This window comes from Antedon bifida, chromosome 9, assembly GCF_963402885.1.
Source record: "Antedon bifida chromosome 9, ecAntBifi1.1, whole genome shotgun sequence".
Lineage (NCBI taxonomy): Eukaryota > Metazoa > Echinodermata > Crinoidea > Comatulida > Antedonidae > Antedon > Antedon bifida.
The window spans coordinates 2,369,610-2,392,281 of record NC_136234.1 but is presented as its reverse complement, the minus strand read 5'-3'; the positions used below and the strand labels follow the sequence as shown (position 1 = coordinate 2,392,281).

Below are 22,672 nucleotides of genomic sequence, written 5' to 3'. Positions count from 1 at the left end.
AGCATTGGCAACATTTATTCAACAAAATGTGGCAAAACAATATTTTTACTTTAGTATCAACTTGGAATAACAATTGCTTGTTTTTAATATTGCATATTTTATATATAACTTCTTTAAATAAATATTTCTTAGTTAAATTAAATAAATACAAATATCGGAATTTATTTCTGTACATTTAACTCAATAAATACGTTTTTCTTTAAATACTAAATTTTAAGTAATAATTTAAATACTGTACATAAGTTTGTCTAACTCAAGCCAATGTATTTGAGTTGTTAGGCCATTTAGAGAGTAGCATGTCACTCCCCCCACCCCCCCACCCAAAAAAAACAGTTACATTTCATATGATTGATTTAAAAAAACAATTCAATTTTTTTAGTGTTTTTAATAGTGAAACATTTATTGCACCAAAGATAATTATTTGTCACTTGCTGTCATCATTCACCCATTCACAGTTGCTGGAAGTATAGTTAGGATATCTGAAAAACAAAAGTAACAAACTTGTGTATACTGTATTTCTAAAGGCAAATGATGGGAAAGCTGTTTAGTAACAGTGGCTGGATTTAAGTTGGGATACAAAAAGGTAAACATTAACAGCCAAAGAAAAATACAGCAGGACCTACATTCTATGTACTCTGATTTTTCGGTATAAAATAATCATGACATAATCATTTTTTGTTCTAAATCTCTTTAAAAGACTGTACGATAAATGCTTGGGTTCAATTTTGAGGTCAATCTGGATTTATTCCATGTTTTCGGTACAGCTTTTGGTTCTGTACCTGTACGTAAAATGTAGCTCCTACTGTGTCACTTAAACGGAGGTCATTTACCCTCCGGAATGTTCTGATCAAACTTGATAGATGACTTGTACTGTACGAATTTACCCGCTGGTAAATATGAGTACTCGTTGAATTTCTCTATGCAACACTGTGGAACAACAGTTTGAGCCTTGAAGAGTTTGCGATTGCTGGTCACTGCCACCGTGGGATGATCCTGTAATTAAATGGGAAGCAAGATAAGGCTTAGAAATTGACATCACATGATGTTTCGATGAAACATGAAGATGTTTAGTTCCGTGTGTTAAATCATAGGGAAAAATTGATCATTTTGTTTATACAGGAGGAGCTGGTAATTTATACCAAGGCTGACCTCTGGAGATCAAAGGATTTATCTGTGGCTGTGACATGATCAGTTACACTCACCGAGCGCTGGGGAGAATCTGTATATAGTACAGTACTGTTGGTATTTGTCACAGCCAGACATAAGATCAAAGAATTGTTATGAGTTCCTATCTTGGCAACGCGAGCTCAGTGCCTTGTTTATACAAAAGATTTGTGTTGTTCATTGTCACGACTATTTTTACGTTTTATTTATGTACTTTTGTCTTTGTTTACTATCTTGAAACAAAGTATAGTTCAATCATCTTGAAATTATCATTAGAACTAAACCTCTGTCTACACCATCAAACAAAGTGTGATGTGCCCAAATATGGTAGTGATGACATCATCATGTCCATATATAGGCACATTTGTTTGTCGCATAATGTTTGACATTCTTTGAACTTTGGATAGATGCAATCTTACCTCGTTCAAATCATTTAGTGTTTTTCTGCTTTTTTTGTTCTTTGGTAGAGTTGGTACCACTGCATTACTCAATGCTCTCTTCACTCTCATTAATGGAGTTGTCTCTCCTTTGATCATTAATGTCTGTAGATCATTTTCAAATGGAATACCACCTGATAACTTCTGTATCTGTGGTGTAACCTAAAATATAAATTATTTTTCTGTATATAAACTCTATTAAAATGCAATAAATATGTTAAGTTTGCATAAATAGTTATCAACTTATAGATTTCTGGGTATAATTGATTATTTACCTCTTTGGCTGTAGTTTTAGTTGGAGTTATTTCCTTTTCCATGACTTCTGATTCATAGTTGTCTTGTAAAATTAGCTCCCTTTCATCACAAGCTGGTAACTCAACAGCGGAAACATCAAACTTAAAAGAGAAATATAGAAATAGTTAAACTATTTAAGCCAGAACTTATGTTGAATGCGTCTTTATTTATTATTCTATGAGTTTGTTAATTGCAGTCGTCTCGGAGTAGCAAAATAGTAATTTGGTATGAACTAAACATCTAGTTAGGCAGTATAAATTTTAACAGAACTGCTCCATGTAGCCCCTACTGTATCGTTGTGGAGAAGGGGAGAAGACGGTTGTTGTGTGTGTCGTCCACACCTGTGCGAAATTCAGCCCAGTAGGCTGCAAGTACATTTCATACAGGGTGCATGTGGGCCACAAGGCAACACACCTAATCTAAACATGTGTAGTAAAATATGTTTCATAATTATTAAATATGGATATTTATTTTTTTCTCTGAAATAAAATACAGATATACAGTAATCAATTCTGAAAGGTTTCTAATATTTAAGATCGATCGAAATAAATCTCACAGAGTATTTCAACATGCTTGATCGATGACTTCTGTGCCGCTTTCTTCTGATTGGTGTACTCGTCTTCATGTTAGCGCAATCATTCACTATTGCTTTGTCTACCATACTGGTACTCCTCTGATGTTGGAAAAATGAATATATCATATTATTATCTTAAATACTCATTATTATAGTTATAATCGAGCAAGTGAGTGGCCAAGCGATTAAGATAATAGTAATAGATAGCCATAACATCGGCAAGGATTCTCCATGGTTCTGGTGGTAGAACAAGTCTTCTTGTATAAGGACCATAAACCAGTGGTGTACACATCTGGCTCATGTGCATTTTAAAGAACCTACTATATTACATCTTTCAAGAGGTGTAGGGGTTCCCCCGGTGTATTACAAACACAGACACTTATCTAGAGGGGAGGGGGGTGTCACACGTCCTTCATAAACTCATGTCAAGCACCATCACTCTTTATCATTATTATTACTTTTTTATTATTACTTTTTTATTATTCATTTTTACACCTACCTTCTTCAGAATACTACTTGATGGTGATATAGATGGCAGATGAAGCTGAGCTGCTTGAATACTTAACTCTGGTTCATATTCTCTTTTTTTATTATCACAGAGTGAAAATGACACATGTTTTGAACTCTTAATACTACTGCTCCTTGACTGTCAATTCAAACAAAATCATTTCATTATGCTGTTGTCACTGTATCAGGTTGTAGAAGTTAATAAATATCATGGATTTATAAAATGCGTAACATTGTGAATCACCCCAGTCATTTTTTGGATCGAACACGTATTGAAACATACTCCCATAATGCAGCTAGTACTAATCAATGCAAAGTTGTGTCTTGACCATACCAGGTACCCATTTGTACACATGGGTGGAGAGAGGCAAACGTAAGTAAACTGCCTTGCCTAAGAATACAAGCGATTCAACAAGATCTCACGATCAATAGTCCAACACACTGCGCCACACGCCCTTATGTGTCTTGAAGTTGTTTCAAGACACGTTTGGGCGTCTTATATCTAGATACTTACGTTAGTGTCCTGTTTATAAATGCCAGGGCTTTTAGCTGCTGATAATAGTCTCTTACCATGAATTTGCAAAACAGGTTTCTCTATAGCAAGAACGATCAAAAGAAACAAGATAATTACATGTAGATACAAGAGCGTGTCTTTTATTTGTCTATATCCTATATTATTTAGGTTCAAATTTTACTTTGGATTTACTCAATAGGGTTTTTTTCATTGTATAAGCTATGCAATTGTCTTTATGTATACATATGTAGACAATAAATAGTTGGCTTGTGGTATAATGTGCAGTGATTAAGTTTACCTGAAAGTTGATGGTATGAGGCATCAGAACTTTCGTCACTGGTTGTGAAACTGAATACTGATCGTGGCCGTTTCGTATGCTGAGTGTGACCCCCTTGTCGAGTGTCTACTCCTCCTTGATTGTCAGTACAACCTTGAGTATCTACTCCCCCTCGTGTGTCGGCACCCTTGATTGATGCAGTATCCATAGATGAAACTACTTCTTGCAGATTATATAAATGTTCTATACCTCCTAAAAGTTAATTTTTCAAAAATTAAACCTTAATTAATTGCCGTTTACAGTCAATTCTCCCAATACCTGACATTCTTGTTCAGCTGGCCTTTTTCATAAATCTTAATACTCATTTATATGTGTTTTGTTGGTTAAAAAAAAGAATTTTAGACCTTTGATCTCAAGCAAAGTCTGTTTGTGGGAGAATCTCCAGTTACAGAGAGTCCTCATATTGAGAATGTCAACCTCATTAACTACTAACATAATATACTATTAACTATTACTATTATCGATTCAATCCACAAACTCATTTCTTTCCAAATTGACCTGCTGTGTTGTACTAACTTTACACACCCGTTAGTTTTGTAAATTCTACAGCAATAAAAATCAATACTGCTTTCTGAATTTAGCTTAAGCATGCGTACTGTACATAAATTGGAAGCTATTAATCAGGATGCTAAAAGCTTGTAGATCTATCTGTCTAAGAAATCGGATATTCATGTCTTCAATTCTCAATTTACATCGGCTTTACGTGATATCAGCAGGAGCAATGTCCCAAAAGTGATTACTTTCTCAAATCAACATATTATATTATATTAAACGATATCAGAACTCCTCCAGTTGAACGATACGTATTTTGAATTTCTCTAAAAATTACTTAACACGCACCCCATCCAAAACACTATACACTATAGAATTTTTAACAATCACACACAATTTAGAATAGATAAAAATTTCATCATTATACAAAACAATGAACCAACCAACAATGTAATGAACATTGTTATTACTCCAACATTTTAGGTGAGCTTATTTTACCAAAACATTAAGCAAGTCATTTTATTTTTATTTTAATACCTGTTATGCTGGAAAGATCAGGTTGAGTTCTAACTTTACTTATTTCAGAATTCTCAATTGGTGTTGAGTGGAGGTTTTTGTCGCCACATGCATTCCAGTGTCCCTCTAGATTTTTGTCAACTAAAGTAAATAAAAATAAAGTTTAATTCACTTGCCCGTAACATGGGAATGAACCCCTCTTTCAAAACTAGAGTTTAGCAGCAAAAGTGATGGTAAATAGGCCTAGCTCTTGACAGGTTAAAATGTCTAAGTCCCTCTATAAAGAAAATCCTGCCTACAGGTTTTATTCACTATGTCTTTAAACATGATTTATTTCAGAGTTTATTTTTACAATACATATTTTTTTAATAGTCAAAGAAATTGTAATTGTAAGAAAAAGGAACTTAATTAATTAATTTGACTATTACAATAAAGGATTTAAAATATATGTATATGCTTGGGTACCTGGAATATCTGATAGATCACCAACAGATTGGTAGTCATGGATAGCAAGTGCCGTTGTCTTCTTCTGAAGCGTTGAGTTAGCTTGATTCATTCCTGTGAATCTACCAACTGATGGTCTCTTCTTTGGTATCACTTTGGACACTAACGATGACAACAAGATATTAAATCAATGTTCTAAATATTGTTGTTTATTTCCATGGCACTTAATTCAAGTTATTTGTGCAGGGGTGAAATATAAAAGTCTACTTTTTTGTCAACATCTATACAATTTTGAGATATGCTTTTAACCCTAAGCTTTGACAAACAAATGTGATGTGCCTAAATATGGTAGTGATATGACATCATCATGTCTATATATATGGGCACATCACATTGTTTGTCACATAAAGTTTGATAGTGTACACAGCTTTAGTGTAGACAGACTTTTGACAGAGCTCTAGTCTGATAGTGTAAACAGACTTTTAGATTGTGGTTGCCATTTTCCTATTCAAGCTCAACTTTTAAAACTTAATTTTTATACATAAATTTGTTTAAAAAATTGTTAAAAAACAAATGATGTGAAAGGTATTATACAGTACCTTTGATAACTGGTAGAAGTCCTTTGGCCTTTTTAGCTGTGAATGATACAGGTGACATCTTGTGGAGGAAGCTGAACTGTACAGGTTCCAATGGTCTGGCTATGTCTGCTGCATAATCTAATTAAAGTTGCAAACATTTTATAACATTCAATTTAGGTTAGAGTCCCGTGTTCATTCTGAACATAGGGGAATGAGCTGTTAGGAGCTCATTGTACTAAGCCTCAGCATTATGTGGTAGGGTGGCCAGTTCCTTTCCACGCCGCCTTATCCTCCCTAGTATTTTCAACCAGGTACTCATTTACAGCTGAGTGGACTCGGAGTTGTCGGGAATTGAACCCGGGTCTCTCTGTATGACAGTCAAGTGTCCTAACCACTCGGCTATCCAACTTCAACATTCAATTATTGATGTTTAATCCAATTAACCCTATACTAGGCCATCTGAATAGTTATTCACTTTGATCAAAAATTGGACCGAAAAAGAATAAATATATTTTAAATTAATTTAAAGAAGAAAATTGTCAATCACGTTGTCTGGATGGACTTTTGGTTAAATTTAACTGTTTATTTAGCATTATTTATAAGTGAAATCAATAATTTTGTTAATTTCATTAATCTTTATTTTTCATGTTTTGTGGACAACATATTTTTAATATCAAATTGACATAATTTTAGCCTAATTTGCTTTCTATTTCACTGACTTGCTGAGTAAACAAATTATAGTCCCCATATTAGGAATATTTCTCTGAATTATACTAATTAACTAGCTTTTCAAGGTTCAGACATATTAATTAATACTCAATTATAAAAGAATTTTAGTAGAATATTTTATCTCTTTTTAAAAACAAGTGTTAAGAGTTCAACTAAAATTGTATGCAATTAGCCTAAAGCTAATTCCATTCTGAGTATTTTCTTAATGGTTTTCAATTAAGTTTAAATCATTGACAAGTCACATGCACTGCAACAGAAATATAAGATTTATAAAGTACACATTTACACTGAATAGCAAACTGTGTGTAATTGTAGAATTATATCACAATTTATTCAATGTCCTAAATAAGATATCTTGCTGCAGAACAACTCATAAAAACGTTCTGCCTAAGACCTTTAACACGTGTTGCTGCATAAATATTAGAAGTCACTTTCTATCAGAGATAAACGTGTTTGAATAGAAGTTTAGAAATGTACTATAAATAAAAAGATAAAATATAAAATATATAATATAAAATATAAATATATATATATATATATAAACACAACAGGCAAAGAACATTAATTCTAAAGCGCCCGGTGATATACTGAAAATGTATTAATTAATTTGAAACGATAAAGATGAGGAAATCTGTGAGAATGAGAAAAAGTCGCTTCAACCGAGATTCGAACCCGGAACCTTCTGCTTGATATGCAGGTGTCCTAACCATTAGACCCCTGCGAACGCGATTAGACAGCGACTCTTTAACATTCTCGGCGTGGTACGGCGGAACAGCACTAGTCTCTAAATTGTATGCACGCGCATACATTATACAAAATAATATATAAAAACATTACATGTATTTCAACTTGACACAAACCTACTAACTGATATGGAAAGAAATAACACTGTATATATGAAAATCTTTATCTAAATTTTATAGAAATCATTATCACTACCTGGTAAATCGTGTCTGAGAGTTTCCATATCGAGAAATGTTTCTTCTTTTTCGTCACACTCTGTTTTGTACGTCATGGTTGAGTCGGTACAGCAAAGTGTCGTATCTTCATCTAAAGAGAAGTCAACAAACTAAGTATTATAGATTCAATACTAACCAACGTTGCGTAATCTTTACGGCCATCACACTTATAAAATATGTCGGCTCAACAATCAAATATTTCAAGATGAAACTACACTATTTAAAATTGTTGCACCAGAATCAACATTTACCGGACATCACTCACTGTTATTACTGCAAATAATCATTTAAAAAATACACCAATTTCTTTTTTAAATACATGTCATAACCATTTTCTATTTGTATTAAACAATATATTCAAACTGATAAGGTCAATAAATGTTGTAAAAACACATTCATCGTGATTCTTCTATATTTTTTAATTTGTATAAAACAATAATATTTAAAAAGTGTTGTCAAAGAGTCAATAAATGTTGTAAAAATAAATTCATCATGATTCTTAACTACTGTATGTTTTCTTATAAAACAATAATATTTAAAAACTGTTAAAAAAACAGTCAATAAATTTTGTAAAAACAAATTCATCATGTGATTATAAAGGCAAAATTTAAATGTGACATATATAAATGTCATTGTCAATAAATAACACGATAACACAAACATTCAATTCTTGTACATTTTCTATTTTATAAGTAAGTAATCAATGCAATGTGTACTAGGAATGTACTAATATTAAGTTGTTTGCATTTAACTTTTTTAAAACATATTTTATCTTAATTTGTCTAAAATATAATGTTTATATTTTAAATATAATACATTTTTTAAATGAGATATTTATTTCTAAAGAAGTCTCTGGATTTCTTAAATAAACTTGAAACAAACATTCTTCTAAACAAAGCAAAAACAAAGTATTTGTGTTTTATAATACATATTTTGTTTACCTTTTTTGTCTTTGATGCTATTGTACTGTAGATATAGTAGTTATCTGACTTGTTAATTGGGATATGATATATGGTATCTTCTTCAAATTATATATCCATTAACAGATAACTCTGATGTAACACAATCTGAGAATGCTTTTTAGCATATCAGAAACAACTAATGGTTACATCCTAGCTAGGAATGATATAAACACATCTCTAATAAGGGTGTATATGAAAATATACAACTATTCTAGTTTGCATAGATTAAACACTAAACACGCACAATAAACTATCTAGTTAGCATTCAAGCACTAATATTAATTGTTTTAAAGATGTATTGTTCCCCTGAAAAAGTAAAAACAAAAAAATTATTTACCTCAAAAAACTGTAACTTAAAGAAAAAAATAGACGGTCAAATTGGCTGCCAGAAAATGGGTTTTGGTTGAATTTGACCATTTTATATAATTATGAGAAAACATTATTTTTTCATTTTTTTTAAACTTAACTTAAAACTACAACATAACCTATTCAAAGTGTGATTTCATTAATCTTAATTTTTCATTCATTTCATACATCTTTAATGTTACTATTTTTCAGTTTATTTGACTCAAATATGTCATTTTCGATCATATAATAATTAAAATACGCCACTCTAAATATAAGGAATAGAATATGCATATTTACTGATATTCAGTCATTTGACTCAAATATGTCATTGTGATTTATGTAAAATAGAATTAATATAACAATTTATGTGTTAAGAATTTAAGCCAGTGTGAATTCTAGTGATTTATTAAGCATACAGAAACCTGTTTATTTTTATTACATGTAGATTAAAAATATTGAGTATACATAACTTAAATACATTACATGTTAAGCATTATAATTCTTGGATGAACCGGATTGGTATTCAGATAATGTAGATAGTATTGTTCATATATCTAGGTTAATCCATTACTTACATTGATGGTAATCAAATTGAAAACTATCACTAATATATAAACTAACTTAATATTAACACTAATTCCTGTCCAGTATATATGTATATATATATTATACTCTATCTATTAATACAACAATGTATACATTAAAAATATGAACATTACAGATGTATAGTATTTTACCTGAGTCATCACTGTCCTCAAGGCAGGTTTGTGTTGATGAGGTATCTAGGTCAGTTGTCGTAAGGTCATCTGCAATCGTTTCCATACTGTCCGTTAGACTACTTACGTCGGAAGACTGGCCAGAAGTATTATTGTCCAATAAATTAACGATTGAGCATTCACTCACCTATGATATTTACAAAACAATGAGTATTACTTAAAATGAGAATAGATGATACCATTATTATTGTTCTGAATTACATACACCTCAAAATAATAATCATCAAAAAATCCTAAATTTGTAAAGGTTAAGCTCTGTCTATACTATCAAACTTCATGTGGCAAAAAAATGTGATGTGCCCATATATGGACATGATAATACCATATCACTACCATATTTGGGCATATCACTACCATATTTAAGCACATATACACACTTTTTTGTCAAACTAGTTTAATAGTGTAGACAGAGTTTTAGTTTGTACTTACAGCTGGAGTGTTTGTGAGCTGAGGGAACTGTACAGCTTCAGGACACTGGATACTACTGTAACAAATACAGAATACATCAACAGCTACAATAAACATTACTATGTAAACTCATACATTATAAAACATGTCTGACGATGAGAATGACAAACAAATAACACCCTCAAGCTTGTATCATCGAAACACTTCATTTAAATTTGAAGCGTGTCAATGCCTAAAACCCTAAACTGCCTACAAGCATAGGCAATTTATATGCATGATTAACTAGGACTAATACTGTTATGCTGTGTAACACTCTGCCACAAGCTTTAAGCCAACCCACACACATTACTACTTAAACCCCTGCTTGAATAGAAAATGCCATTTATCATCTGTGTTGCATAAAATATTGACTCCTACCTTTAAATTTAAATAAATTAAGTTATAAATAAACATTTTATTATACACAAATCATGGTTTTTTTTTAAATTATTTATATCTATTCTGCTCAGTGAATAAATGTGTTGGTAAAAAGTTTTTTTTTAATCTTGTGAATATGTGTGAATACTGTATGTTTTTAATCCTATATACCACATTCAATTCAAATACTTTTCTTTTTCTTATGCACATTTAGGCTTGATTAATTCACGTGTGGAAGTCACTGGACTCACTACAGTTCCTCACACCTAAGAGGTACAGTAGCTAAAATTAACTGGTAAAAACCAGGAAGTTAATTCATTAGTTACTCCCTAAATTAATCTCTTAATTAAAATCTCTCTACTTCAGCTTAAACCTACCTCAAATGGGCAGCATGTGGATCTTTATTGTATATCAGATCTTGGCACTCTGGTTCTGATTCTTCTATCAGCTCCAAGTGACCTCTACTGACTGACATTGCACCTGTAAATGATAATTTTGTTAGATATTAATAATCATAATATACTCTAAATAAGCCAATTATTCCTTTCTAGAAAAAGAATTTTCAATGTTCATTGTGATTGCACTGTTTTGACAAAATCCTGGTACAGTGTAGCACTTAGGATTTGAACCTAAGAACTTAGCATTGGCAAGCAAGCATTTTAATTTCCAAGCTGCAGTGCCACCATTTTTAAACACATGGACCTATGTAGATTAAAGACCAAGACAAGCGGTAACAATAAGCGGAAAAAACAGCGTAGCTTGTCTCACGTAGAATCTGAGCGGAAACCACCCACAGTGTGTAAATGGTAATAAGGAATAACATAGATTCTATATTTTTATTACCGTTAACACTAGTCTGTGTAAATTGGCCTTTAGAGTTCATTCTGTCAATTACATTGATATTTATTTATACCTTTTTTCTTGTGGAAAGGTGATCCTATTCTCTTGCCTGCTACTTTAAGTGTTGGTTCATCATTACTAATATTCTTTAATGGACGAGCATGCTTTGATTTTCTAAATAACAAATCAGATATATTTAGTGGCTTCAAAAATCAATTAACATTGGTATGTTGATTCAAGTACATCATGTTCATTAATATTCTTCTCGCATAGAGAGCTCAACCTTCTACATACTGTTAATGAAATATGATTAAATAATGCATTGATATGTAATACCTTTGAGAGAGGGAGATAAACCGGTCATCATCAGACCAAGCTTCAGGGCGCATCCTACTCCGCAGAAAGCGAGGTCGTTTAACTGTTAAAATATTAAATATATAATTTATGGTGCATCCCTTGGAGAACTACAGTAGAAGAAGTTAGGTTAAGCAAGTAGATTATTACATTCATAATTTTGTGTTTTTGTTCTTTATTCATTTTCTTTAGAAAGAATATTTCTTTAAAGGAAACATTTTGTTACTATAGATAGTAGGCTACCGTGTCATATTCTAAACAATAGGCCTACAGTTTACACTATGAATTTTTAGTACTAGTTCACCTTGTTGTACTGGGTTTGTTGTTTTTAGTCCTGTTGGTACAAACTTCTCATCTTTCCAAATTCTAACTGCTTTTCGAGAATAGGTTTTAACAAACAAGTTTATTTCACTTTTTGAAGTCATTTTGTCACTTAATTTCTAAGCTGTACAAAAACAAAAATGACATGATCTATTTAGTGTTTGAATCTTAGAATGTTAAATAAAAAGGCAATCAACAGATAGGCCTAAAACAAAATATAGGCTAATAGCATGGAGATACCTTCATATAATTTAAAGTATTAAAAAGTGAGTCAGGCCAAGCAAGGGAAGGCTAACTGTTTTCTGTAGCCTAAACCTTAATAAAACAATATTTAATAGATAGTAGGTGCCTACTAAAACTAGCTTATCCTATACAAAAATACATTTAGAAATAAAATGAATACAAAAATACTAGTCCTAGCCTCAGTAGCCTAGCTAGGCCCAGTACTAGTAGGCTAGCTAGGCCTGCTACTGTACTGCTGCCACTAGCTAGTTGGTCCTATAGAACTACCTATTAATGACTGCTGAGTGAGTCTGGACTGCAACCCGGCCAGCCAGCCTGGCTGCTCTCTGACTATTCAGATGGCTAATTATTCCGATCTTATTGTCCTTACTTACTATAACTATGCTAGGGTCCGGGAGAATACATTTATTTTTGCAGTTATCAATCAGTATCTCTGATATCTAGACCTAGGCATATCTCATATTTAATTAACTTTTGGAAAATAAAGCTGATCGTGTGTACACACACAGCATTCAGAGATGGTGGCTCAATTTGCTTTCTTTTAGACGATTCTATTTATATATGTAGGGGGTACGTATCATCTATAGAGGTGTTCATCTTTGAGAAAAGCTTTATATTATCTGCAAACATCGGATTTACAAAACATTTTTTTAATGTAATTGATATATAAATTAACAATTATTCTATAACAATTAGATTTCTCTCTACTAATCAATATACTTTGTTCTGGAACTACCTCAAAAACTTTATTGGAACAATCTGAAAGAAAAGTCCAATCGTCTGCTTTTAAATAGCGCCACCATCGGTAAAATCATACCAAAACTTTTCTGAGCATATCATCTGCGCATGCAAACCCACGTTTATTTTTTTCTAGGCATATTACTATTAGGGCTAGGCCTAGGCCTAGAGTATTCCATTTCAGTTGGTAAAAAATCACTTTTACTGAAAAAGAGTTTACCAGAAGGAATAACATTTTAAATTATAGATAAACAAAGATCTAGGCTAGGCTATGGGTCTACCAAAAAAATCTAAACTACTACTAAACATTAGCCTAAAAGGCCTACTACTCTCTAGGCCTAGCCCTAGGCCTAGCCTAGTCTCACTTACTACTAGCCGCCTAGGCCCATTATGGCATAGTCTCTAGATTAGTAGCCTAGCTAGGCTAAATAGAATTAGGCCCTAGCTAGGCCTAGATAGAAGGGCTAGGGGGCCTATTCTTAGGCTAGAGAGTAGTTGGGGGTGCTAGGCCTGTAGCCTGGCTAGGCTCAGGACCTAGTGGCCTATCTAGACAGTTAAAACATTAATACAGTGGGTACTCTTTTAAATTTAATTAATAATATACCTAGTAAATATAGGCCTAGTCAAAGTATAGGCCTCTTTAGGTAGTGTATATATCTACTACTATATTTATATAGGGTAGGCCTAGTACTAATACTTAATAGACTACTAAATATGTTTAGTAATTACTATTAAGTTTAGCACTGACATTGTTTATTTTAAAAGATAATAACATTAGTAGTAGTGTCCCCTTTTTTATTATAGAAAATAATGACTGACTTAAGAAGACAGACGATCTTGAATCAATCCGGTCATTCACCTTTTCAATCAGTTCCATATTCGCCAGTAATCATGCCAACTAGAATGTGGTCACCAGCGGCCACTGTACCAGATTGGTCATCAGAAGACAAGAACCGTATGGATGCGATATTACTTTAATAATACCACAGTCAATTATTTATAGTATTTAAAACTAAATAAATTATCCCATTATAATACGGCACTAATAATTAAGACAATAAATTATGTTGTATTTATATTAATTTTTTTTAAACAATTTTTTTTTAAGAAAACCCGTTTGATCGAAATGTACCTCAGACTCCAATAAGTGTCTCAAGGGCTTCCGATTGCCAGCCAAGTACCCCGATGGTAGCCTCTACCCCGCCAGGTACCGATTGTCAACTACGAACACCAATGATAGCCTCTACACCACCAGGTACACTTTCTTAGTATAGCGTTTTAAGTTTTCAGAAAATATAATTATTTTTATTATAGTAACTACTAATACCGTTTTTTAGATCAGCTAGTGCCTAGTACACCCATAGATCCCAGGTTGTCAAGCAAAGTCCAACCATACTCAACCTCAAGACCAAATCGAAGCATTGAACCATCGCCTGTGGCAGATACAGGAATTCGGCAGTCAAATCTATTCGATGGAGATGACGACGACATTTTCCCAACGTAACTATCTTCACGAACGAGCCTATAAAGTTGTAAATGGAATTGTTTTCTAAAGTTTTTATGCCAAGTTCTGTTACACCACCTAACCGTTGATAACATTTCACACAACATTGTAATTAATCAGGCACATAATTATGTTTTAATTGGTTTGTTTGATATTAATGAAATATGTTCAAACGTATACTTTGTCAATAAACATGTTGTTTGACGAAATAACGCTTGTTCTGCATTCCGCATCTGATGGATACGTTGCAATGACGTCACAACTGTGATTAAATACCGTACTCAGATGGTGAACTACGATGGTCTGTCTGTCGCCCTGAAGATTCTGTTTTGGGTTCGTATGAATTTACTAATTATAGGCCTATTAATCAGGAAATACATGTACTATATGGGCATGATAATACCATATCACTACCATATTTGGGCATATCCCCAACATATTTGGGCACATTAAAACTGTTTTAGTAAAACTAGTTTGATGATGTAGTCAGACCTTTACTGAGCACTTTGGAAAGGTAGAACATACAACGATAAAGGCCAATTAGCCACACTGATTAGTCTTTTAATTAGCTTAATTATTGAGCTTAAACGACTTCCTTGCTATAACTTTGTTATCAATATTTGCGTCATATATTTTCTGTATAATTGACCTTTGTTTATCCATTCTACACTCATTTGATAAATATTCCTCGAAATCTTAATTTTAATAAGTAAATCATCGTTCATAATTTATTTCAAACACTTTCCGGAACAACTCTAATACAAAAAGATAAAATCTTTTGTTTCCTCTCAGACGAGGTAATTGAATGGCATTAGTGCAGTAGAATAGGACAATAGTGACTGGGAAGAACAAGCTATTTATTATCACAATCAATTAGAGCAACGTGTGAGGCTAGACACTATTACGAGTCTGGCAGGGAGGGGTAATAAAAGGACAATTCGGATAAATAATTCATCATTCGAACGATCGTTCCCAACAAGTTTAGATTACTTGAAACGTGAGTTTTATGATCAGCAGCATTTACTGGTTGTTACGACGTTGTATTCCAGTTCAGTCATCATCATAGAAGACTTAGTCATGCACGTTTTGTAATTTGTAAATCGCAATTGGAAGTAGGCCTATACGCAGTTTTATCGTTCGACTTATTCGTGGTTCTGAAAAGAGAGTTCATAATAATACAAGACCTACATTCGAATAATTAGTAGTTTTTTAATAACCTAATCTCGCTCACGATGTATTTACAACTAATGTTATTGATAATCACATTGTACACCATTGAAGCGATGTATGTAGTACCATCTATAACGGATGTCACAGAAAACGAGTTGTTTAAGTTCTCGGTTAAGGATATCGTGGTACCAGTCGAATTGAGAGAGAAATACGAACAATTGAAGAAGACGGAAGGAATGAAACTGAACCGAAAAAGACGAACTGCTCCCTACTCGAAAAATATGATTGCAAAAACTGTCCATAAAAATCCGGGTACGTACATATTATTATGTTTTACTATTGTTACTGTTAAATAAAAGAGATTCTTAGAAATACCGAATTTATTTTTTTATAGCTAGTTTTATTGCTGAAAATTACTGTTTCATTGGAAATTAATCACAACTCTTTATTTCACAGAAATGGTAGGTCATGTTGAGCATTTATCGTCGAACAGAATGCTATTTACCTTTGATTTTGCCGACCGTCTTCCCGTGGGTAGCGAGGTGATGTTAGCAGAATTTAAAATTTACAAGGAGCGGCCGAATGAATCGCGTCATCATCGAACGCAAGGAAACGCGTCAGCACATCATAACGTGTACCAATCGGTGATCAACGTCCAACAGATACTTGACAATCGTGGCGGCGGTGAAAACTTGACAGAAAGTGATGTCGTTACAGTTGACTCTCGGTAAGTTAATTAATTAATTAATTCTAGCTTCGAGAAAGACCCCTCTTTGCTGAGTGAACTTTTTAAACACTAAAGATCATCAATTTTTAGCCAATCCTGCCTACCTAGCCAGCCAAAATATGCTAGGCTAGACAAAAATCTATCTTTTCTTCAGTTGCTCATCAACATTTCCATTTTGTACGGAAAATTAACCCCTGTAAAAATCCTGGATACGGGCTTGAATGTTTTTAGTATGTATTCGTAGAACTCAAAGCATTTACTTATAATAATTAGAAGAGTCTGACCAACATTATTTCATGTTACAGTGTTTTACCATTGAATACAAGTGGATGGAAGATCTTTGACGTCACAAAGACAGTACAATATTGGATAGATAACCCGAATCTAAACTTCGGTCTTCAATTCGAGATTTTACCAACGAATCCTACCGAACATGCCCGAAGAATTGCCGACAGAACCCGATTCGGTCCACAAGACTCGCCTGATAGTACGTCGGGATTGCCTATTTTAGTCGTTTACACAATAAAGAGAGCTCCAAAGTAAGTAATTTATTTTTAATATGGAGTGTTTTGTTTAGTGCAAAAACTGTAGGCCTAGTGCAACTTTACAAAAATTATTAATTATCCTGTATAATAATGACGGTATATTATTATTATTAATAGCGCCTTTTTATATGTGTATACACATTATAATTACTTTTTCCTCTGTATTTTTTTAGAAACGAACAACAACCTTCTGATTGCGTAGATGGTTCGGAGACGAATACTTGCTGCCGACGGCCGAAGTTTATCGACTTCCGAGGAACGGAATGGTCCGATCGATGGATCATCGAACCGCAGGGTTACGACGCGTTCGAATGCGTCGGACCGTGTACCGCACATCGCGTACGCAATGGACGGGACTTACTCGATCTGTTACGTATGCCTAGAACTGTTTCTTGTAAGCCGTCGAGGACTTCACCGTTACCTATGATGTACATGGTGAATAGAGACGGTGCTGCCGAAATAGTTGTTGAAAGCATTCCCAATATGATCATTCAAGAGTGTCAATGTCGGTTATAGCCAATTAGCAATACTTATTACCTAAATCATATGGTATACTTGCACAGGTAGATATGATCCGGGGTTGGGTTGAGGTGAACTACAATACAAAATATGTGCTTTGTTCTGCTCAGCTGTTTGCCATAGGCCCATATTTCAAAATCCTGGATCCGCCACTGACTTAGGGGGTTCCGTTTAGGTTAACGAAACTTTATAATCAAGCCGATAATACCATAATTAAAATTTTAATATTTTAACACTGCCCACGCCTTCAAAATAAAAAAAAGTATAATATAAAAATAATATTGTAAATGCTGTAAATAGTATTGTATCATCTTTTATGTTTATGTTGATAAATTAAATGTGTTTTATAGTAATATCTCTTCATGTTATAATCCGGTTACCAAATCGTTGATATAGTTGCAAATTATTTGCTGTGCAAGTTAAATTCTGTTCAGATAATAATGGTAGACATGAGTATTATATCTTTGATAACGTTATACGATAGAGAACATCTTAATTACTATATTGTACGTGATGTGTGTGTTATACAATGTCGATAATGGCTGACAATAAAATGCCGTTATGTAAAACATAATTACAAGTTTCGTGTATTTTTTGTTAATTGTTTGATTAGACGAGAGTGTCGTAGTATCACGGAGAAAGTTCTTCCGTGGTAAGGCCAATTTACACAGACGAGCAGTAACGGTAATACAAAAATATAGAATCTGTTATATGACCATTTACACACAACGTGATTTTCTTATAACTAAACTATGGTGTTTTCATGTCATGAAGTGTCTGTACTTAGCTCTCCTTTATATTCATACAGTCTATATTGAACAAAGTCATTTGATTGGACGATTGTGGGTCACATGGCGTGCAATAGTAAGCACTGTGTATTATTTGTAACTGTTTGACTTGAGTCTGCATCACAAACCGTAAAAGTTCTTAAAACTGAACTTTACTTTGTGGTGTTCCGAATGGCCTGTACTGGTTCTCCTCTATTGGCTTCTCTGTTGCAAACAAACACTATTTTATTAAAAAGACATTCAAATAATATACGGACTTATATACGATTGGATATAACTGTCGTGTTCCGCCGTTCATCTCCTTCTTAGTACACCGTTGCGTTATGTCTACTATCAAACTAGTTTGACAAAAAAAAGTGCATTGTGCCCAAATATGGTAGTTATATGTTGTCATCATGTTGTCCATTATATGGGCTAATCACATTTTTTTGTCATATAAGGTTTGATAGTGTAGAGCTTTATGTTCATTTCTTAGTCTTACCATTGCAAACAAGGCCCTAAACAAATCAAAATGAACTTTACGAATATTGAAACTATTAAGTGTTATGTTCGTCGCACGTACTTAGTCCTCTTTTGTTTCTGTCTGTCTGTCATATTGAAATCCGTACAAAAACTATCACTCAACTATGAAAATATAGTTATGGTGATAGACTTATAAACATTGTAACTTCTTGTGGGCCTATCACCCCATCAAAATTGGGTTCCCGTGGAAATAGTTCAATACCAAGAAATCGCTACCAATCATGGTGGTAGGCCTATCGTCCCATCAAAATTGGATTCCCGTGGACATAGTTCAATACCCAGAAATCGCTACCAATCATGGTGGTAGGGCTATCACCCCATCAAAATTGGGTTCCCGTGGAAATAGTTCAATACCAAGAAATCGCTACCAATCATGGTGGTAGGCCTATCGTCCCATCAAAATTGGATTCCCGTGGACATAGTTCAATACCCAGAAATCGCTACCAATCATGGTGGTAGGCCTATCACCCCATCAAAATTGGATTCCCGTGGACATAGTTCAATACCCAGAAATCGCTACCAATCATGGTGTCTGATGAAGCATTAATTGCATCAATGAAAAGCCTAACAACTTGCGATCAGCTTAGAAATCCAAAGAATACATTTGTCTTTAATCAACTTACAGGAACAAAGCAATCAGAGAGGGCCGACTATTTATTGCAAACTCAGACATGAAAATCTACTAATTGAATAATTAGTAAGTACAGTACTGTTGTTTTATTTATTTTAACTATTTTAAATTTAGAAAAACATCGCGATTTTACCTAATGGTAAAGAAATATACAAACAATTATTTACACCTTATGTGTGTTTATTTAACATTTTAAGATTGTCCAGTTGTTTGATAAAATCAATCAATTAAAATTGGTGTTTCTAAAAATTGTCCTGAAATAAAGGAAATATGTAAATAATACGTAGTTTCCTCTTGTATCAATAATTAAAAAGAGTTTAACTTAACTAAAAAAAATACTTCTAAAATTGGAGAAATCTTGCAGCCAATGTTTTTTTCCTAAACCAGCAATTCTCATAAGAATGGCAGATACTAATAACCAAATACTATAACTTTTTTAAAGTAAATTAAAATACTACATGAAAAATACTATTATACTATGTAATGTTTTTACCATTATTAATACTAAATAGGAAATAAATATTTTTTAAATTAAAAATTCTAAAATAAATTTTGTAAAAACCATTTCATGATTTTCTTACCAAAATGGAGAGCTAATAAATATTATAAAAAGCTTATAGCTAACTTTATACTCTGGAAAATGTCAAAAGATCGGTCAAGTCTTTTTGCCGTAACTTTCAGTATCGTTTTATTAGTTAATAACTCCATATGCCTTTCAACTATGTCAATTAACATTATACAAAAATTATTTTTCTTCTTCGTAGTTTTTGACTATTTGCAGGTACCACCAGTTTTTGTTTTTTTTTGTGTGTGTTAAATGAATATTGACAACTGGGGGGAACCTTCTATCGTAGGTCCTCTGGGCAGTCTGGCTGTTTGACAACTGGGGGAAGTCTGGCTGTTTGACAATTGGGGGAAGTCTGGCTGTTTGACAACTGGGGGAATTCTTTATCGTAGGTCCTCTGGGCAGTCTGGCTGTTTGCTCGGATGAGCTGCCTTGAATTCTGGCAACTCAATGAGGGCAGCATTTATCCTTGAAATTATCGGAAACTTTGACATATCAACTTTAAACCTGAAATGAAAAGGAAATGATGGATATGCCTCAGTAATATTAGCTTTTTTTACAAACTAGGCCTAAACAGCAAAACAAAACTAACCTGTTGGCATTGTATACTTGTGGAACTAAACAGAAGTCCGCCATTGTGATTGTATTACCAACGGAGTATGTTCCAGCCGTTCTAGACAATAGCTTCTCTAGCGCCTCAAAACCATGATTGATATGATAATGTCCCCATTCCATTTTCTTTTCACTTCCAACATATTTCAGAATGGAGAGATTCTGAAATTTAAAGTATAAATTTTGATTTAAAACAAAATCTAAAAACAATTTGATTGATGTGCGGATTTTATTTTTGTAAATCATGAATACGCTATAAATAAGGTTTGTGTATTCATCATTAGAAAAATATATATCTTTTTTTGACAAAAAGCAAAAGGAATCTATACAGTATTAATGTTTTCTGTGTTGTAATATTTCTTTTCCTTAATTCTTTTACTCCATCCCATCTCCATCATTACCCCTCACCCACTATGCACCCTGTTATCACCCATTCTTCCACCCTTTACCTCCCACTATGCATCCTGTTGTCAACCTGTTTTTCTACCAACCCCTTTCTGAGTGTTATCCTCACCTGTATAGGCTGAATCCCTGTTGTAATTGTTTCTGTTACCTGTCGTACCTACACATAAAAAGGAAAAATATTTACATAATATTTTTGATGGTAGACTATTAGTATTATTATTTGTAATAGCATACTTACTTCATTGTGAAACAGCATATTTACACAGCACATATATTTGAGGGTATACAGCAATTACTAATTTGCAACAGCCTATTCATATATTGTCATACGTGTTTAAAATTCAATAAATGGTTTTTTTTTCTTTAAAAATATTTTTTTAACTCACCAGAGCTCGTTGTCCTGCTTCTTTTGGGAGTAGAGGAATGTCAGGCCTTGTCTCTTCAATGTATTCTATAATAGCAATCTTTAAACAAACAAAAAACATTCTAATTTTAGAAGATTTTCATTCAAATACTTTTTTTTTCTATCTATGATCAGCAGAATTATAAAACTTACAGATTGTGAGAGTGTTAAGCCATCAATAATCAGAGCTGGAACCTGTCCACTTGGATTCAGCTCTTTGTGTTCGTCTGAGAGCTAACAAGAATAAATTGAAATCTGAAAGTGATTCTGCTTGTGTATCTGTTTACATTTAAATAAATTAGCTGGTAATCAATTATAATCAATAACTATCAATAAGTACTTTACCTGTTCAGATTTCAGTAAATTAACTGGCCTGTATTCATACTCAATCTTCTTAAATGCAAGAGCTACAAAATTAACATCAAATTGAATTACTGCATGTTTTGGCATTCAACTTTCATATAGAGAGGCCTAGTTTTTATTCTGAATATAATTGTGATACATTATAAACTTACCCAGGCGAACTCTCCATGAACACGAGCTTCTAAAGTACGAGTATAAAATAGGCTAAAAAAGGAAATATTTATTTTTTTTTTTTTACAGTTTAATGATGAATACACTTGATAATTCAATATTGCAAAACTATGGTGGTGTAGATGGTAACTCTCTACAAAACATTTTGTGTCTTGATGAAAATGATTTAAGTGATAATCCAGTTCAGTTACTTATTGTAACTGTTCTGATACGATTTTTGTTAATGTTATGATTTGTTAATTTTTTAATTATATTATATACATGAGAATTATATATTATTTAAAATGTTCGGGTGGCTTCCATGCATGCGGCTTTTGGCCTTAATGGAAGTCTCCCTGGTCCTTTTGTATATTTTTTGCTTTGTATTTTTTTTTTTCTTTTGGATCAAATAAACTGATTTGTGACTTGTTGTGACTTGTGATTCCTTAAATAATACATTTTAAACTATAATTTAAAATGAGAAGGAACTAGCCTAGGCTGCACTTTTCACCAACATCGCAACCATATTACGTGGTCGACTGTGTGCAACCGACGCTTAGCAGCAGTCCGGGTGGTGGTAGGGTAGGCCTGCCTGGCCCTCCTCCTAGCCTCTAGGTTTGAACAGAATTGATGGACGCAATCTGAATTTCTCCATTATTTGAAACTAAGTGTCAAAATGCAATGCATCATCACATAAACCCACGTACTTTTGAATTCATTTTCAGGTATTCTGTTGTTGATTGAATTAAAAATAAATACAAAGGCAGAGAAAGCTGAGCAGCACGACGTGTTGTTTTCCCCCAGGTCAACACAAAC

At 33.2% G+C, this 22,672-nt stretch overlaps 4 protein-coding genes across 6 annotated transcripts; 2 read left to right on the top strand and 2 right to left on the bottom strand.

Moving 5' to 3' along the window:
* Positions 1-336: 336 nt before the first annotated feature.
* On the bottom strand, positions 337-12,711 carry LOC144851458 (uncharacterized). 3 transcript variants are annotated; one of them, XM_078708945.1, is made up of 19 exons: positions 12,589-12,711; positions 11,955-12,095; positions 11,633-11,714; positions 11,370-11,470; positions 10,834-10,936; positions 10,061-10,115; positions 9,593-9,758; positions 7,526-7,636; positions 5,879-5,995; positions 5,301-5,441; positions 4,857-4,976; positions 3,789-4,019; positions 3,491-3,570; positions 2,969-3,115; positions 2,452-2,568; positions 1,877-1,996; positions 1,584-1,763; positions 831-993; positions 337-479 (listed from the first exon to the last, which is right to left on the bottom strand). In XM_078708945.1, exons 2-19 carry the CDS (start codon positions 12,073-12,075, stop codon positions 442-444), a joined length of 2,193 nt encoding a protein of 730 aa, XP_078565071.1. In that variant the 5' UTR covers positions 12,076-12,095; positions 12,589-12,711; the 3' UTR covers positions 337-441. The 3 variants fall into 3 exon arrangements, with proteins under 3 accessions (XP_078565071.1, XP_078565072.1, XP_078565073.1); XM_078708946.1 differs by having other exon boundaries at positions 10,061-10,112; XM_078708947.1 differs by having other exon boundaries at positions 352-479; positions 780-993.
* Positions 12,712-13,740: 1,029 nt separating this feature from the next.
* On the top strand, positions 13,741-14,558 carry LOC144852643 (uncharacterized). The gene is made up of 3 exons (XM_078710567.1): positions 13,741-13,907; positions 14,061-14,207; positions 14,290-14,558. Exons 1-3 carry the CDS (start codon positions 13,763-13,765, stop codon positions 14,454-14,456), a joined length of 459 nt encoding a protein of 152 aa, XP_078566693.1. The 5' UTR covers positions 13,741-13,762; the 3' UTR covers positions 14,457-14,558.
* Positions 14,559-15,739: 1,181 nt separating this feature from the next.
* LOC144852323 (left-right determination factor 1-like) lies at positions 15,740-17,414 on the top strand. Its single transcript, XM_078710103.1, has 4 exons — positions 15,740-15,938; positions 16,083-16,353; positions 16,659-16,892; positions 17,072-17,414. Exons 1-4 carry the CDS (start codon positions 15,740-15,742, stop codon positions 17,412-17,414), a joined length of 1,047 nt encoding a protein of 348 aa, XP_078566229.1.
* Positions 17,415-19,363: 1,949 nt separating this feature from the next.
* On the bottom strand, positions 19,364-22,672 carry LOC144851460 (maleylacetoacetate isomerase-like). Its single transcript, XM_078708950.1, has 8 exons — positions 22,564-22,672; positions 21,859-21,910; positions 21,689-21,750; positions 21,497-21,577; positions 21,327-21,404; positions 21,050-21,097; positions 20,516-20,697; positions 19,364-20,430 (listed from the first exon to the last, which is right to left on the bottom strand). Exons 1-8 carry the CDS (start codon positions 22,573-22,575, stop codon positions 20,307-20,309), a joined length of 639 nt encoding a protein of 212 aa, XP_078565076.1. The 5' UTR covers positions 22,576-22,672; the 3' UTR covers positions 19,364-20,306.